The sequence below is a fragment of the Zootermopsis nevadensis genome, unplaced genomic scaffold (genome assembly GCF_977971745.1).
Source record: "Zootermopsis nevadensis isolate Lab colony 2312 unplaced genomic scaffold, Znev_1.0 Znev_ptg000022l, whole genome shotgun sequence".
Classification (NCBI taxonomy): domain Eukaryota; kingdom Metazoa; phylum Arthropoda; class Insecta; order Blattodea; family Termopsidae; genus Zootermopsis; species Zootermopsis nevadensis.
The window spans coordinates 18,646,324-18,663,681 of record NW_028259154.1 but is presented as its reverse complement, the minus strand read 5'-3'; the positions used below and the strand labels follow the sequence as shown (position 1 = coordinate 18,663,681).

The following is a 17,358-nucleotide window of genomic DNA, read 5'->3' as shown; positions in this document are numbered from 1 at the left end:
CATGAGTGGAAACACCTCTAACCATTTTGTTTGTCTCTTCACACGGGATAGAACATAAACATTACAGTCATTTTAACTCTTTTACAACTCCGTGCAAAACTTTAACTTCCTCGGTGTTTGAAATCTTCGGAGATGAGTTCCGTTTCCTTCCGCAACCTCTTACCCCTTCTCCCATCCTCACGACCCCTCACCCTCTCTCCTCCTCTCATGTAACTCTTGGCATCGTCTTTGCTGTGTGTTGCCCCAAAGTTTCCAAGTTATAATTCAAATTCCCTGGAGCCAGCTAGCTTTATCCGGCTGTTCCTGCCTCTGCCGCAAGATTCGTGGCGGATGCGAGGGTATTTTCATCAAATTGAACTCGGAAAGAGACTCCCCCCACCCTGTTGTAAACACCGGGTGCTCAAAATGACAAATAACTGAGGTTAAGTCGATATAATAATAAAAATTTATTAAAACTGCTTCCGTTAAAATATTAAGTAACTTAGAATTCTGAGGACATTATGCGTGTGTCTGTTGTCAATTAGTTGTTCTTATTTTAGAACTGGAACGGCTGGAAATGGTTCGTCGTGTAGGCCTAATAAAATGGGTGCTCTCACGGTGGTAGGACGTGCTTCTGTGTTTGTAACAGAGCGGTTTGCTGTTAAATTCTATGGCTGATAATTTACTTTAATTGGCAAATTTAGTTGTAGGTTAAGGATAACGGTATTCAAACTGGGTATATATGAACTGGATTACACGGAATTTCACTAGAAGCAGACAAATCATTCATATGTTGAAAGTAGCGAATACTGTAATATGTTAAGAATGCATTTAAAGTTTAAATATATACGTTTATTACATTGTGACAAACCCTGTGGTTCGGGAAGTTTCCTTTTGGTATCGAACCTGAAGGTTCTTTACTGTAACAACAGCCGAATAATGGATCTTTTTCTGAGCCACTTCAATTTACATCTCTACGACCGATATAAGCTATGTGTTCTTTATTCTGCTTCTAAGATATTAGGAACTATCAGGCTATAGTTTAGTCGATACATTGTCGGGATATGGACTTATCGGCCGGTGTCCGTTACCTGTCAGAGGCGTTAAAATTTTACTGCCTCGTCCAGGATACACCGGGGTCCTCCCATCCACATTTCCAGTGGCTACTGGAGACTCTTACCCCAGGCAGAAAGTTGTCACAAGGATGGAACTAACCACACGTATCTGTCTAAAACTGAGTTTAAGAATTTAATGTTTTGCCTGCTCGTCTTTACGCATTTGTATTTAGGTATGGACAGAAATTAATAACATCTTAAAGATTATATTACAGCAGTTGTTGACTGAATTAGCGCTACAAGTTCCAATTGGCAGCGCTTGGTATTAGGAAGGATAGCGTCCCTTTAGTCTCATAATGGATTACGATGTGACATTTGACCTCTTACTCAGTGACCTCCTGTAAGTATCTGGCTTTACAACATCCTCGTCTCTTGCCAGTTGAGTTTCGTCCAATGCTGGGAATATCCAAAGCGTATTCTGACCCACAGTTCAGCGATTTGTAACTGGCATGATAACAATTTCTGTTGCCGATATTGATTAAGATTAATAGATAACAGTAAACATATTAGATAATCGAAAAAGAAGTCGATATTTCTGAACGAGATTTTTCAATCATAAACGCGGAGAGGATAACGGTCTAAATGCAAATTAAAATTTCTTAGCAGTTATATCAAAATCCGAAGTACAAGTTTCCAAAGTGAATAGTAGTAGATTGTAGCTTTTATGCGAAATATTTTCAGATTCTTTTTAATCTGGAGCCCAGCTGAGGTGGAATAAGCCCCCCTGTTGCCTCTGTCAATACACGCACCGACAGAGGGTTGGGGCCCAACTCCCCGCGGATGGAACGCTTCCCACACGACTACTTTAATTTTCTGTCTTCGACGTACGCTCTGGAGAGTTGTTTCCTCTACCCTTTGCTAAACAAGAATTATCTGATCTCCGATATAGGCTGGCTGACGCAGTTTTTGGATTAAACAATAGTATGCCTTTTTATAAATATTTCGGTAGATAAATTAATTTTACACCATACAATTGAGCAATATCTTTAGTGACCGTGATATTCCTGAATTGTTATGTTACATAAACCCGTAACTTTTTAAAACACAGTGATAGTTTTTATTTGTACTGCCTATTTTAATGTTCAGTAACTCTGTATTTTGCCTACAGGGTGTTTTTGAGTTTTGTATGATTCTGAGAATGAACAGCGATTAGGCGCCATCATAACAAACCTTTAGACTTTATCTTTGTTGTATTTTCTTTGAGTTAGGAACTGAGTTATTAAATATTATTTAGATGAACCTTGTGCTTCAGAGGGTAAATGAAAGGTACGATTTGGCTTAAATTGAATGTATGCGATTAAAAATTATACATGTGTTGCGTAAGAATGAATTGAATGACTTGTGTCAGAAACATCACATCAGTACATAAAAACATCTGGCAAGGAGCTGTAGTACAGTGTCCTACCTTTCTTGGCTGCCGACAGATCCGGGTCGTTGTCCGGGTCCGGAACAATGGTGCAACCTGTGACCACGTGATGTCCACCTCCAGGACTCACACTCGCCGCTGGCTGCAGCGCCGCCGTGGGGAACGGGGAACCCCCTGTCGCCGGGTACCTGTAGCAGAAGGCAGTTGGTGAGTCACTTGCTATTGTGTGTTAACTTTATTGCGAAGATACCTCCTGGAATATTCATCATGAGCTAAGAGATGAAGACTGACTTTTCGCGATTGAAACGCGAAGTAAGGTCAGGCAATTGGTCTTCGTAAAAGGATTTATAACCAGTCACAGCGACGGCGCGGTTTTAGGCACATGTGCTGCCGTCAACCGCTACAGCAATAAGATCGCGGGTTTGAGTCCATCTCGAAGCATGGATGTATGCATGCGTTGTTCTAGGCAGAAGCCTTGCGATGGGCCAGTTCCCTGTCTGGGTCGTACTAAATATTTAAGGACTCAGAACTAAGTCTGAATCAGAAAAGGCCACAAGGGGTCGTCTAATTTATGAAAGCCGAAGGAGATTTTTTATTTTTTAATTTGAGATTGTGAAATAGGGTTTGGATATGGCTACCCGGATTCTCCATTCTATAATTTATTTACAGTTGTAATTTACTAGCCTATCTTTGCCTCTAATTAATCGGTGGGGTGGAGAGTTAATTGAAAGTAACAGACAAAGAAACAACTGTCATGAAGAGATCATATTGAGAAAGACTACTAATTGTGCCAATAAATTTTCTTCTAAGATGTAGGCCTACTTGTAATTTCGTGTTTATAGAAGAAAGAAGAAAGTGGGAAATGTATGTGCGTAAGGTGGAAATACTTGTAATGGGAACCTCTCTCAGTTTATTTATTTAGTATGTTTTTATCTTGAATTGGGTGTGAAACGTGACCTCTTTACTTCGACATAAATAACAAATGTTTGAAAACATAAAGCTCCAAAAAGTATTCGAACCTAAAAAGATAGTATATAAACAGTTTAGAATATTGAGCTACGAGAAACTGATTTACACGGTCACCTAGCATTGTTACTATGGTGAATTAGCGTATGGGAAACTATGATCGGATGAGCGTGTGGATGGAGTTAGGATAAGGGAATGTATAAGGATTTTTGGTGGGGAATCCTCTTGGAAAGTGACCACTTAAAAAACCGAGAGATGGTAGACGGATGAAACTGAATTTGAATCGTGTCCAGTGGGGGGTCTAGACTTTAGCTTCTTCAGTCTTCAGGTTTAGTAAAATGTCGAAACCTGGTCTAATGAGCTTGTTCAGGTTAATGCTTTTCTCTAGTCGCTATAAACTGCTGTGTAACTGACCAGGGGTTCGGCCGAGGCCAGCCCGCTTGCCCGTTCAGAATCCGTAGCTTGTCGTACACAGACTCCGCGGGCGATGGTACGGGCGGCGACTGCGTCTGTTGTTCCTTCTGGGACGCCAGATTGCGTAGCACTCTGTTGATGGAAGACACCTGCAAAACAGAACAGCGCCCTCTGCGGTTTGAAGTTCTCACGACCGTGAAGATGTCGATTGTGGCTTGTGACGCCTTCTGATCTTGCAGGTAGCTACCAACGTTTCGGATGGACGTATTATCTCCAGTTCCTCAGGTCACCCTGAAGTGGAGGCGTTATGTTCCTCCGAAGCGTTGACAACTGACTGCAAAATCGAGTTCCGCTTCTGAACTAATGGCCTGCTCGGAATTAAGAGATTTTTACGGGACTGGAAGGAGCTGTTTACTGAGAAGCTAAGTAATTTGTAGCTCTTGTCCTTTGCATAGTAGTTTCAGAGTAAAATGGGGATTTGAGAGAACTTTGGAAGAAATGCGTGAATATTTTTATCGCAAAGTCTAAAGAGAATATAAGACGTTGGAAGTATATGAAAATATAAAAATAATGCTGAAATTAATCTTAGAAAATATTCTGTCCATACATGAACTGGGATTTACTAGATTAGAACACAGCTACTGTGCTTACATAAAACAAGGGAATTTCTGGAGTAGCGGTTACTTATTTAACTGGCTCCGAAATGTTCAGTAAAATTCATGTAACATTTAAGTTCCCGGATATTTCGAAATTGATGCCTTTTGTACAGGCATAATTTTATAGGCTATAGCTGAGTGCGAAAATATTTAAGCGAAAGCTGCGGCACTAGGTTCGTAACCTGAAGTGTGAAAAATATCAGATTCCCTTTTTTACTGAAACCAACAATTTAATGTAGCTTAGTCTTAAACTAAAGAAGACGTTTTCAGATCCGGATACAACTCAGTCCCCAGGACGCGGATCCATCCACGTCTCATTATTACTTTCCACTCTCGAAGATTCGTCATCTGGCTTATATTTATATTATTTCTTGGCGAGGCAAAGTCGTCTACCCTGGTGTCACGTGGCGCTGCTATGCAGGGTGAACAATACATCCCTCTCTTTTCTCCACCCCCTTCGGCGCATAAGAGCACCCCCGGGGTGCTACTTGCACTATTGGCACTCTATTCATCATGCTTGCATCTTTGAACCGCCCTGCGCCAGACCGCCATCCCCTTACGAACTGCACCTCTTCTTTTCTTTGGAAGCTTTTTATTCTTTTGATTATTATATTTTTTTTTTGCATTGCCTTTCTACCACCGCCACCGTCTTCTTCTGTCATTTATATATCGGAAAGAAATGAATGGTTTATATTATGTGCCTGAAGTCCTTAGTATCATGGAGTGTAAACCGTGAAGGAGGTTTGACAGAAGGCACTAAAATATTGGCTCCTTCAATAAATCGTGAGTCCCTGAGCTCTTTTAGTCGTCATATAGGCGACTCACAATTTGTTCTATTAGACTGCACAATCACGTGTTATGCTGTGCGAAATAAGACGCAATTAGCAGGTTCGTTTAGGCTAGAACTCTCCAGACTTGAATGTGGGAGGTCCTTTGTTCGAATCTTTACCAGACTACCGGCTATCTCGACTGAGGATTTGCATGATTTTACTCAGTCTCTCCTAATGAATGTTAGAAACTAATTAAATGGGCCAGGTATTAGCCGCCCGAATGTTACATATTTTTCTTTCAACCTGTACAGCGGAAACAGCGTCATTAAATTGCCCAAGAGTCAACTAGTCATTGAGATGAAACAATTTCTGTTCCCATCCTTGGAAACTGCATAATCTTTCTTTATCATATCCGTATCAGATCGGAAATATAGCGTGCATATTTAATATTCTCGATGCCTGCTACATGTCACGTCCATCGCATTTGTCGTTGTTTAATCATTCTAGCATTTAACAGCGGAAAGAAGTTCCTCGTTACGTAATTTTACCCGTCTCCCTGTTATTTCCACTTTTTCGTGTCCAAATATTCTCCTTATTACTCTCAGAGAGGCACGAGTAACTATTCCATGGAACAGAGTCCTTCTTGAGAAGCTGATTGCCGCTCAGCTAGTTAAGAAATCCCCCGAAAGTTCATTGCTGTCCGCCACTGAACATATATGTACTGTAGTCCGTAAGAGATTTTTAAAGACTCCTTTCGTGGGTATTTTATCGGTAAAGTTCCGCTAATATTAGGCAGTTTATGTAGTTCTGTAAGAGAGGCGCTGGTGGGCTTGTCGTTAAACATCAGTTCTCAGCACCCGGAGGTCTTCAATGTTGACAAGTCTTGGACCGTTGACGAACAAAGTAGCATGACAATGACGCTGGCCTCTCGTAGCCGTGAGTGACGTATTTTATAGCTCCTTGTAAAGGTCCAAATAGAATTTAGGTTTTGATAGGCTTGTATTTATGACAGTTTTTTTTATCATTCTGAACGTGCGGCCATTTGGGCTAAACACTTCAGTCTGTTGTGTAATCCTACTCCCCTGGACAAGCTTATTATTTTATGTTTGAAGAATAAATTTGCTAAAACATGAAATAAGCTTTGCACAGTTTTGACCTGAACAGTCGAAGGGAAGAGATTACTTGGGAGAGCTAGACGTAGAAGGGAGCATATACCGTGTTACTTTAAAATAGTGCAATATATGAACGTGTAAATGAATTTAACCTTTTCACGGCGATGGGTGGAAAAATATATCTGGCTTTTATGCATGAAGATGCAGGCAGCGTGTTTCTCCGAAACGTCAGCACACAACAAAATATTACACTACGCAACAACGCAGTATACCACCGTCTGTATTTGATTCAACGTGGTCAGGGAGACACCACTTCTTGGCTCTTGTGAACACTGTAATAAAACTACGGTTTCTAAGAAAGGCTGAGAATTTCTTGACCATTGCCTATACTCAAGTATGTTTTTATTATATTTATTTTTTATGTTAGTAACTGCTGTTGGAATTGAACTTTGAACTTATTTTCTGCATTCAAAGGGTTTTAGGTTCATTCTCTGCCACTGTTATTAATATTAAAAATAACAGTAACCGATATCTGTCAGTAAAAGGACAAACTATCGTTGTATCTGTTGCTCTAATTTCGTAGTATGCCCTTTAAACCATACACAGTATTCTATAAATAGAGACCATGAAAAGCAAATGTGTTTGAGGTAGTGCTGTCTGAAGTTCAGGCTTTTTGTTAGACCTTTGCCAGAATTACACGTTAGCTTACATCAAACGCCTTATTTATAGGCTGCATACTGCATGGTTTGAAATAAAAATGGGTGCTTTTGATGAAAACATCAGTTCTGGTTGCTTGGTTTGCAGACAAGTCTGTGCAGTAAAAAGTGTAACCGTATGGTAATGAGGTCAGGGGACCGGCGCGTGACTCCCACCCTCTCAGACACTTGCATTGCTAATCGGTTGCTGGCGCCCCGTGCATCCCAACTTGCTGTGACGCTCTGGGGTCAAGGGGTCATCTAAGTCGGAAAAAGCTTCCCCTTCCCAACTCTTAACCAACGAACTTTGAAGGCGACATTACACTAGGCCAGGACCACAACTGGGATGAAGCGAGATCAGAATCAGTAAAATCTTCTCGGGCAATCAGCCGCGTTAGCTGGTTACTGTAGTAAACCGACGTTTCGGGAGCAAACTCTGTCCCCATCTTCAGGGTTCTGATATGACTGGCTACTTCCGAGGATCCAGTCAGATCAGAACCCTGAAGATGGGGACAGAGTTTGTTCTCGAAACGTCGGTTTACTACGGTAACCAGCAAAAGTGGCTGATTGCCCGAGAAGATTTTATTGATTGCACTCGCCGCGAAAGTCTCAAATCCGAGATCAGAATGTTTGTGCGGTCAGCAGTTGGTGCTGTGAACGACAACTGCAAATCCTACTGCAGTGTTAGTTTGTTTATTTCATATGCTAGATAATCGATTTCAAGTTTGCTTTCCAATAACGGGTTATTAATTTGTATTCTTCATTAAGTATTTCTTGGGTGATCAATCAAGTACATAAGAGTTAGTACGAAGACCTGAAAGAGAAATATTACGTGGCAGATGCAGACTATGGCAGAATAATACTAAAAAGTTCTTAAAATGTGAACTCCGTAATGCATCTTTGGGTTCTATAAAATAATTGGAAATTATTGAGCAAAAGCTTTCCAAGTAGGATTCTTCTCCGTAAAGTTAGTCTGTTGTTTATTTAGACACAGACATTATCAGTTTCAGTGAAAGAACAAAATGCTAATCGGACATCTGATAACTGAAGCAAGTAACGCGGGAAAAATAATTGGAGAACTCCGACTTTGAACGCGGAAAATGATATTCAACGCTTTAAACTTATAAGTGAATCATCCAATCACTCAATTAATAAATCGGTCACGTAATTTATCAGTCACTTTTGCAATTGCTTCCTATTGTCTTTACTATGTTGGTTTGTCAAGAATAAGCAGTGAAGTTGAATCGACTTTTAACCCGTTAAGAACTTGATAAAACAAATATTGAATCAGCCAGTCTCTGCTTCACCCACGAAATTAACCAATCGATAAATACGTCTGTAATTGAACCAAAAAATCCATGAACGATTAATCACTCATTCTACAAATCAAGAAGGAGCGGATATTATAAGCTGTAGTGTGTGTGATGATGGCACAGTTGAAGTCCGTCCAAAACTGATAGTGTAATAAGTCTTGAGTCTCAGATCCCTTGTGCATCTCTGTCCCCTTCAGTTTTCTGTTTCCCTCGACTCCCTCTCTTCTGTCTTCCTCTGATGCATTATGTATCGAGTAGCCCGTGTGTGAAATCGGGGGCCCTCCGCCCGACGTTGCCCCTGCATTTTGCCGGAATTTCGCGCGGATGAGAACACACTCCCGGGGAAAGTCGGAGGATCGGCATGTGGAATACAGGCTACTGATCGAGAAAAGGGATACAAGGAAGGGATAAAAATAAATGAAATGGGAGCGCTTCAAGGGGAGCACAGATTCTGAGACTAGATCACATACACGACATTCAAGTCTTATCGCTCCATATTCTGCACGCTGGAATGATTACGGAAGATAGAATCGTCTTTCTGTCACAATTCCGCGCAACTCTGGTTGTTGTACAAGAGGAATTGAATATTTCGTTAATATTGCCACTACAAGAATTCCGTATTATTTGTTTCCATTATAGACCTGTATTTTGTACGGGTCTATTCAGAATGTTACTACCGTTTCCAAGCCAGCAACTTGAGAGCATGCTTTTTAAACTCTTATAACGATCTAATCCAGGAAGCATGTACCTAGAATCGGATTGCTCGTAACGCGAATGCCAGAAGAGAGTGACAGTCTAGGACCCACTTCTAGCGGTTTTTGTTTACAGTCGTGTCTGTGAGTCGTTTAGAAATGCAGTGCCAGTCTACCAAATGCTCGTTATAGGCCTATTTGGTATTGTCATTTTTTAAAACCTGTGAAAGAAAGTGACACATATTTTAATGACCAGTAACTTATTTTCGAAACTGGAAAAGTATTATATATTTTCTAAAAATAACGGAAGTGGCTTTTATTCCTGCAGTATAGAAGAAACGTAAAGGGCTTGTTGGACGGTTGAAGAACGTAGATAGCAAACCCGTATCTATAGCCGATTCCTACTCAGTTCAGACCGTGAAATCGATTCTCATATTCGCTGTCTGTGTAATGTTTGGCAGGCTACGTACATCCACGGTATCTTTAAAAAATGACGGTTTTCTTCTGGTTACTGATGTGAATAACTAAAATGTATGCAGATGTAAACTGTTGATTTCCAGGCAACTAGAATTTAAATGGCCTGTCTGAATGTACTTACGCGTACATGCAGTCCGCCTCAGTGGCCTGCGAGTAAGATAAACGAGGCAATCTGAGGAGGTAATGGTTCTTTCAAATGAGAGACAAACATGCCTTAAACGCAGTGCAGTTGCTAAAATTTTTGGTCGCCAAATGACCATACCAGCAGCCATACAATCTCTTCGCCTTTGTCATGGAAGAAGACGTGCAGTTTCACACAATTATTAGTGCACTTTCTGAGAATAATGCATTTTATGCAATGTTCGGGGTTATTTTTAAATCCACACCTTGATATAATTAATATTAGCTGCAAGTTTTACCCACCTCAATGTTCTTGATTCAATCACCCTAACAGCAGTGTTTTCAAAAGCTTATTTTTCGAAATCCATTTTAATATTGTTTTCCCATTTGCTTCTGGTCTCCGAAGGGTTTTCATATGCAAGCAACAAAACCTAGATAGGCCCTAATTTAAGCAACCATTGTAGACGGGCAAGCTGTCAGTTACTGCATGTACTTATGAAATGTAGTTGCGAGTGTGGTTGGTAAGTACTTCTGGGCGGAGCAACTAAGAGCCATGGTAATGCAGCACGTGGGAGGGAAATCGAGACAATCTCCGACATTGATTGGAAGCTGTGTGGACCAGTGAAGCGTGTTGGCTCCATAGAATCTACTTTACAATGCCAGTGTCAACCTCTGCTTTTAGCTACAATTGCAGGTCCTTGAATAAACATTTTCATATTTGTAAGCTGCATAGTATTAAATGACGCACAATTACAGCCTTGAATGTTGGAACACATGTTCACGTCTTGCGTGATAACATTCGACAAAGATCACGTAAATTTACTTACAATTTATCAATTATGAATGGATAAATGATACATATTTTCATCATATACCGCTTTCAGAAAATGTACTCTGTCACCTGTTGGTAACTACCTACTCGGAATCGCAATACAGATCGAAGTCTTCCATAAAATCTCTATTTACGGTTTTAATCTGTCCTTATGTCGTTCTTTCACCTATTGACCCCGTCAGGTCTCTGGGATGCTCGCGTCATAAGCTCTAACTTCTCTTCTCTTTCCTCCCCCTCATTTCTCCTTGCCTTTTAACCTGCTGCTGCCGTTGCTTTTGCAGCGTTTAAAACTTCAATTTCAAGCTTCCGCCATACATTAGTCGCTTCCTGCCCCCCCTCCACTTTCTCTTTCTCTCGCCCCAGCCTCTGTTATAAAGAAAAGATGCTTCTGCTTTGCTCAGGGGGAAGAAAGACTCTTGCAGGGTTGTGAAGAGAAGCTTGTAGGGTGGGAGTCTTCTTCTGCCATTATTGGATGGTGCATGTAAATTTCCATGGCAACGTTGATATAAACGCACCCCAACAACAAGGCAAACCACCCCCATCCGTGAGCTAGACAGCAAAGCATCCCATCGCTTCGATTTCATGAAGCTTGGTTGTAAAACATTGCTTATGTTTTTACTTCTGAGCTTCGTAGAATAACGTACAACAGACGGTGGTAGAGATGTTTCAAAGACCAAAATTAACACACAATTAGGCTACTCGTAATACGATACAAGGTTCATGTGTTTTTTGCACGAAGTTCATAGAGTGAAGGCATTTCTTTTATCTCCAAAACTACTTTACAGATTTTTATGAAATTTAGTAGCCACTGGACGCTCCGTATTCATTTTGTAGTAACTCATCTTCCATCTCTCCGTCTTATGTTACATGCTTCGCCCATCTCATTCTCCTTGATTTAACGTCAGTAATAATGTTTGGCGACTAGAACAAATAACTGATCCTCCTGCGGCTTAATCTCTTTTACGTGCAAATATTCTCATCTTCCTGTTCTCAAACACCCTCAGCCTGTGTCTGTTTGAGATTTGAGGTAATTTCAGTGGTGTGGTCTTCTGGGTTGTTACGACGTGAAGTTCTGTATGGGCGTTATAACCCAGAAGACGATAATCGACACTCTGTCCGTATTCTTTCCTCTGGGTGACAGACCAGAGAAGTATAAAACATTAAGTAAAATTACAGCACCTAAATTTTAGTTTGTACGTTTTCCGATAATAGACAGGTGAGAGGTCTGTTTTGGTACCCAGGCAACTATGTAACACACGGTTACAGTAGTACTGTTTCGCTGCGTTAACCGGACTTTATCCACGACGGTGCTTGCACTGTGAACTGCAGCAGATCAGTCCATGCACTAATTAGAAGTAAAAAGAGCTAAGGTACTCACACTGGGGATATTGTCGTTGGTGCAGACTCCTTCCTGTAAGAGCCGGTCCCGTATCTCCCAAGCGAAGATGGATGGGCACTCTCGCTTGTACTGCGAGATCTTGCTCACCACTTCTGCTGTGGCAACTCGAGGTTTCGATCCACCGATGGCTCTCGGCCGAATTGAACCTGTCTCGTAGTACCTGTACCCATAAAAAGAATATTGAAAACATCACGGTTTTCTTCATATGTTTACAAACTATATTTGCTTTCGTTTAGACATTTAAAAGCCATGTAACACGCACTTGAGAGATGAGAAGTAGATACAGAATTTAAATCGAAAAACCTGAGAGGAATAGTCCACTTGGGAGACGTAGGTGTAGATGGGAGGATAATACTAAAACTGATATTAAGAAATTATTATGTGTGTGTGATTGGATTCAACTGCCTTCGGATAGGGATTAGTGACGGTTTATTATGAGTGTGGTAATACAACTTCGTGATCCACAAAATCCGGCAAAATTCTTGGCCAGTTCAACGACTATTAGCTTGTCAAAAAAGATTATAATTTTGTAATTAGTTAGTTTTGCCTGGTATTTGTGTCCTACACAGACCTCACTGTTCCCCGTTTTATCCCAATTTCAATTTTTATTTATATTTGCATAATTTAAAGACTTGATTTCAACTTCAGAGGTTATATAGTATAGAATGAAATGATCTTGGTTTATTTGGAGTACTATTCTGGCATTCGCCAGGTGGAAATGAAGATAATCATGAACACATAAACAATACTAACTTGATCGCTTTTAAATTGTCGTCTCTAAACTTATGAATTGTTAATGCTTCAGCAGAGTGCAGCGTCTAGACATTACATTTGATTAAGGTAGACCCTACAGTATTTTGTTTTCCTAGGCGAAGCATGCGCAAGTCTTCGTGGTTATTGAACCTTTGATGCTCACACCGTAGCCAGTCGGTTTACTGACTTATTAAATTTTATTTAAAGTAAATTTAATACTGTTCTCAGTAATTTTCAATACGATTTTGAAACAGCTACTAGGGAAGTTGCCGAAATGAGAGGGAGGAGTATACAGTAGATCAAGAAATGAATAGTGTCGATAAGTTAGGCTGAAGACAGAAAAAGAAGTGATTAGTAAGTGTCTAATGAAATTGCAGAGCAAAGAGTAGACAGAAATTGTCAGTTTTTTTTACGGAAAACGCCAGATTAAGTTTTGTTCGCCAGGTGAATAGAGGTTTTCGTATGTTTAGCCTTTTTAAAATAGGAGCTGGCATAAATAATTTGGTGCATAAATATGACAGTCTTTAGTTTAGAAATAAGTGCAAGTCTAGATAAATATCGTAATACTACATAAAACTAGAGACATTTGTATGCTGGGAGGGCAACTCAGTCCCTGGACGCAGCTTTCGTTCTTCGTTCAAGTTTCCTCTTTTGGAAGAAGAGAGATGCATTATCTTAAGAACGACAAATATTTTTGCAAGAGAAAAGATACGCCCTCGTATGTTTTCCGAGTGAATTCTACTTGAAGTAAACAAGTGAAGACCAAACAAGCCGAACGGACGGTATGTAACCTCATACCAGAGTGAATACAACTTCAAAAGAATCCAGTAACAGGCCTTTAGACTTAACCCGGATTTTGGACAAGAGCAGCTTCAGTTACGGTTTACAGACGGATGTAATAGGACAACTGAGTGCGTAGGTGCTAATCGACTAATAAACCAGTAACTTTATATGTCTATTATAATAATTACTAGACACGAATGTTGTCCACATGTCTTCATTGACTAAATTTGGACTTTGTCTCATGATTCACTCTTATTTCGTAAAAATATGGTATGTGTTAACATTTTACAGTATTGGCCGTTTTAATGACTGGTATTCTGACGAATGTAAGAGGAATTGCAATTAAATTTACGCTGTCAATTGGCGGTTTGTTCAATCTTGCTTTTGGTATCTGGACTGTAAGTATCTCATTCAGTAAACTGACCAGTTTCTGGCTCGAAAAACGGGATTCCTCCTATTCCTAGCAGGGACAGAGTTTTCTCGTCGCCATTATGCCCAGACCGGTTCTGGGGTCCACCCAGCATCCTGTTCAGTTGGTAGGCCTGCCGGAGTTACCTTTCTCAGTGGAAAAGTGGCCCGAGCGTGAAACTGACCATCCACCTCTACCTTAGATTTCGTTGTGTCTTACGTCCAACCCCCTTCCTCCGTCCTGACGTGTTGCTTAAGCACAGGCACAACTTAGGTTAAATGTTTAACTATACCATATTAACTGAATTTGCTATATAGCTTCAAATGATTAATGGAAGGAAGATAAGCTAGAAGAGGCTGTGGTCCTTTGAAGGTAATATTCTGGAATTTGTATGCAGGACCTAAATAAAACTGCGAAAATCATAGTCAGGACACCCGACTTCATAGGAGATATTTAACGAACACAAAGTTGAGTGTTGAAAACTTTGTTGTAAATACAGTTAGCTTACCCAAGAAACTTACGGAAGAGATTTGCTTAAATAGAATCACCCTAAGTGTTGGATGCTTTTATGCTTGTTATAAATGGATATAGGTCATTTTAGCGTGCAAGTATAGGCCTATGTGTGGATGAGATGTTTTCCAGCTCATCGGACCCGACGAGGAAATTCTAAGGGGGCAAGACTTGGGTGACACGCTTGCAAGTGCCGAACTATGCTGGACAGGAAAGACGAAAGATTGTGAGGAGAAGTTCCTGTTTGGATTTCTGTGACATTTTTGCCCATAGAGGAATTGTTCTTGCAGGAGTCACAAAAGTATGAAAACATTATTACATACTTTGGATTATCATAATAAACTCTGGCTTATAGACCTGTCGATTAAGATGGGAAGGCTGGTCATGAAAATGAATGTGACTGAGTTTTATAATGTTCTTGGATGTGGGAAATTAAGTGCTTTTAAATTATTTAAATAGGCGATTGGTTTTATGCCTTTTAATTTATTGGCCTTTCAGAAACGAAGCCAGAAATAACTCGAACTGTAGAGTACAAAAAACAAGTAGAAGTTATTAAGAGTTCTGTGCAAATTTGAAATAATAACTTCAGGATTTACTTTCATGATGACGCTATAAGGATATTTGTTTTGGTAGGATATCACATACATTCATTCATTACATGACAGACTATTTTGTATGCTGAAGAATACAAAAATGAAGATTGTGTGAACATTTGAGACTGTGTTTTCAGAACGAAACAGAAAATTCAAATTTTAAACGCGTGCCATGTGTTATTTTCACTTGTTGACCAGATGGGGTTATTTTGAAGTGATGACAGCTAGGACAGAGTTGGGAGAAAAGTTCTTTAGTTAAAGAGGAGAATTTGAAGGCTATTCCCACGTTTCAGTGATAGCCGTATCAAATGACATAAACATAACATTATTAATAAGTAGTTTTATACACGACAGCCTGAATACTGATTATTTTTTTCAATGTATTAAGGAAGATACGTTTTAAAGAAAATCTGCAGTGAACTCCACTCAACTTTTTCATACTCAGCTGTGGGAATAAAAAGTAAAAATATTAAATATGTAGAGTCTTACAAGGGTCTCCAAAACATGCTTTTTGTTGAAAATGTAGTTAAAATCTTCGTATTGTTTTTGAATCTATTTTTAGCTGTTCTGTACGCTTTAGCGTAAGCTAAGACATTTTATGGGCCAAATCATATCCGCCTGTCTGTCCGTCTTTTGCGTCTTTCGTTAGTGTTTCAAATGACCTTGAATCATATTGTTGCAAAATTTGCTTGGGTTCACATTCTTGCAACATTGAGCTTGGATCACATTACTACTTGCGAAGATGACTTTGGATCACATTTTTAAAACAATGATTTCGGATCGCATTATTGCAACAATGACATAGGTCCTCATTTTTGCTACAGTGGCCTTGGATACCATTCTTTCCTTTGTTATGCCTCTTTTGTGCATTTGACGTCATTAGCATTGGGTCCCGTAACGATCACCTTTCGAAAGAATACACCATTCAATCTTGTTTTGTTTCGCGATTAGAATATTTATCGTATCTGAGCATCGCCTTAGGGCGGTAAGAGTTTCTTTTCACTGATTGATTCCGATTCTCAGATCTAATTTTTGTCAGATTCTGCTATTAAGTGACCTGCCCCATCAATTCCGACACTAAATGTTATGCTTTTGATTTAGTTTTATTTATCTAATTTGATCGGCACGCTAGGTGATAACCTTACACCTTACACTCAGTATATCGACGTCGTAATCTGTGTCCTGCTCCTCGATGAATTGTTTGAGAATATCCATCGTTCGGTTGGAGCCTGAGGACTGAAAGAGGCTGAGAAATAAAAGGGATGAAGGATGAGGCGGATGAAGTCCAAAGAGCTACCGATAAACATATCCGGCCATATTGAATGGGGGCGGAGTGGATGGGCAGTTAGAGATAAGAACTTTTTCGTTGGAGAGGGAAATATTGCTGCCGCCGGCAAGGGAAGTGCGCCTCTGCAGAGGGACACTTTTAAAAATGGTTCCACTTGCTTGGCCTAGCACAATGGTGAGATATAAAGCATCAGCAGGATCCGTACTGATCAGTTGAGTCGTTCAGAAGTGGCCCGGGGACACGCAACATTACAAGCACAAATATCACAACAAGTGTGCCAGGTTTTTCCTTGTGCCGCGCTACGCTCGGTTCACTATTACGTAATTTAATCTTATAAATTCATGTGGTTCACTGACACTCTCATTTGTCTGTTGCTGAAGTCTATTTTGGCGAGCTGTACATGGGTTACAGGAAAATGGTAGTGAGTTGACTGAATTCGAAGACACATCTTTGAATGCTTTCAGAAACTACATAAAGAATATTATCTATAAACTACTTATAGAAGTACTGTAACTTGTGTTTGCCCGCTAAGCTAAGTGCTAAGAAAGTTATGGCCACTCTTATCACAGGCCTGTTATCACGGTCTCATATTTGTTTTCCTTTATAGTGACGTTTAAAGCACAGGGTCATTGCGTTGATAGGATTCCTACACCACAGACGTACTTTAAAATTCACATCTTTTAAGTCTGTTGGACCTACCTTTATTAATACGCGTTACGTGAATGGAAACAAACTACGTTTATAAATACATGCATTATAAATAGAAAAATGTACAAATACCAAATAATAATCATATACTGAAATTCATCTTTTCTTACTCTGTGATTAGAAATAAGGAATAGTAAACATAGCTGACCGGCAGCAGAATAGGATGATTAATGTTGCGAATTTTTCTTTTTTTCTTTTGTAAAATGTAGACAGAACTTCAGTATTATATTTATAATTTGGGATTGTGGCAAAAACATTTTTTATAATGATTAGAAACACAGTGAAGAAAACTGCGAAGCACTTGAAAAACTCCGATTCATAATTCTAATTGTCATCTTATGAGCCAAGTTCGTGAAGCATCAAGTACTTTTATTTTTTAAATAATTAAGTACAATAGACAGAAACTAG

General features: G+C 39.8%; 1 protein-coding gene across 1 annotated transcript in view; it reads right to left on the bottom strand.

The window, feature by feature from the left end:
• The window catches only part of LOC110834286 (paired box protein Pax-6), a 113,901-nt gene that overhangs the window by 39,784 nt on the left and 56,759 nt on the right, over positions 1 to 17,358 (bottom strand). Inside the window, exons 5-7 of the mRNA XM_087354129.1 lie at positions 11,886 to 12,066; positions 3,841 to 3,989; positions 2,500 to 2,648 (exon numbers count right to left, since the gene is read on the bottom strand). Of these exons, the coding sequence (XP_087210255.1) occupies positions 2,500 to 2,648; positions 3,841 to 3,989; positions 11,886 to 12,066 (479 nt within the window). The remainder of the gene's footprint in view (positions 1 to 2,499; positions 2,649 to 3,840; positions 3,990 to 11,885; positions 12,067 to 17,358) is intronic.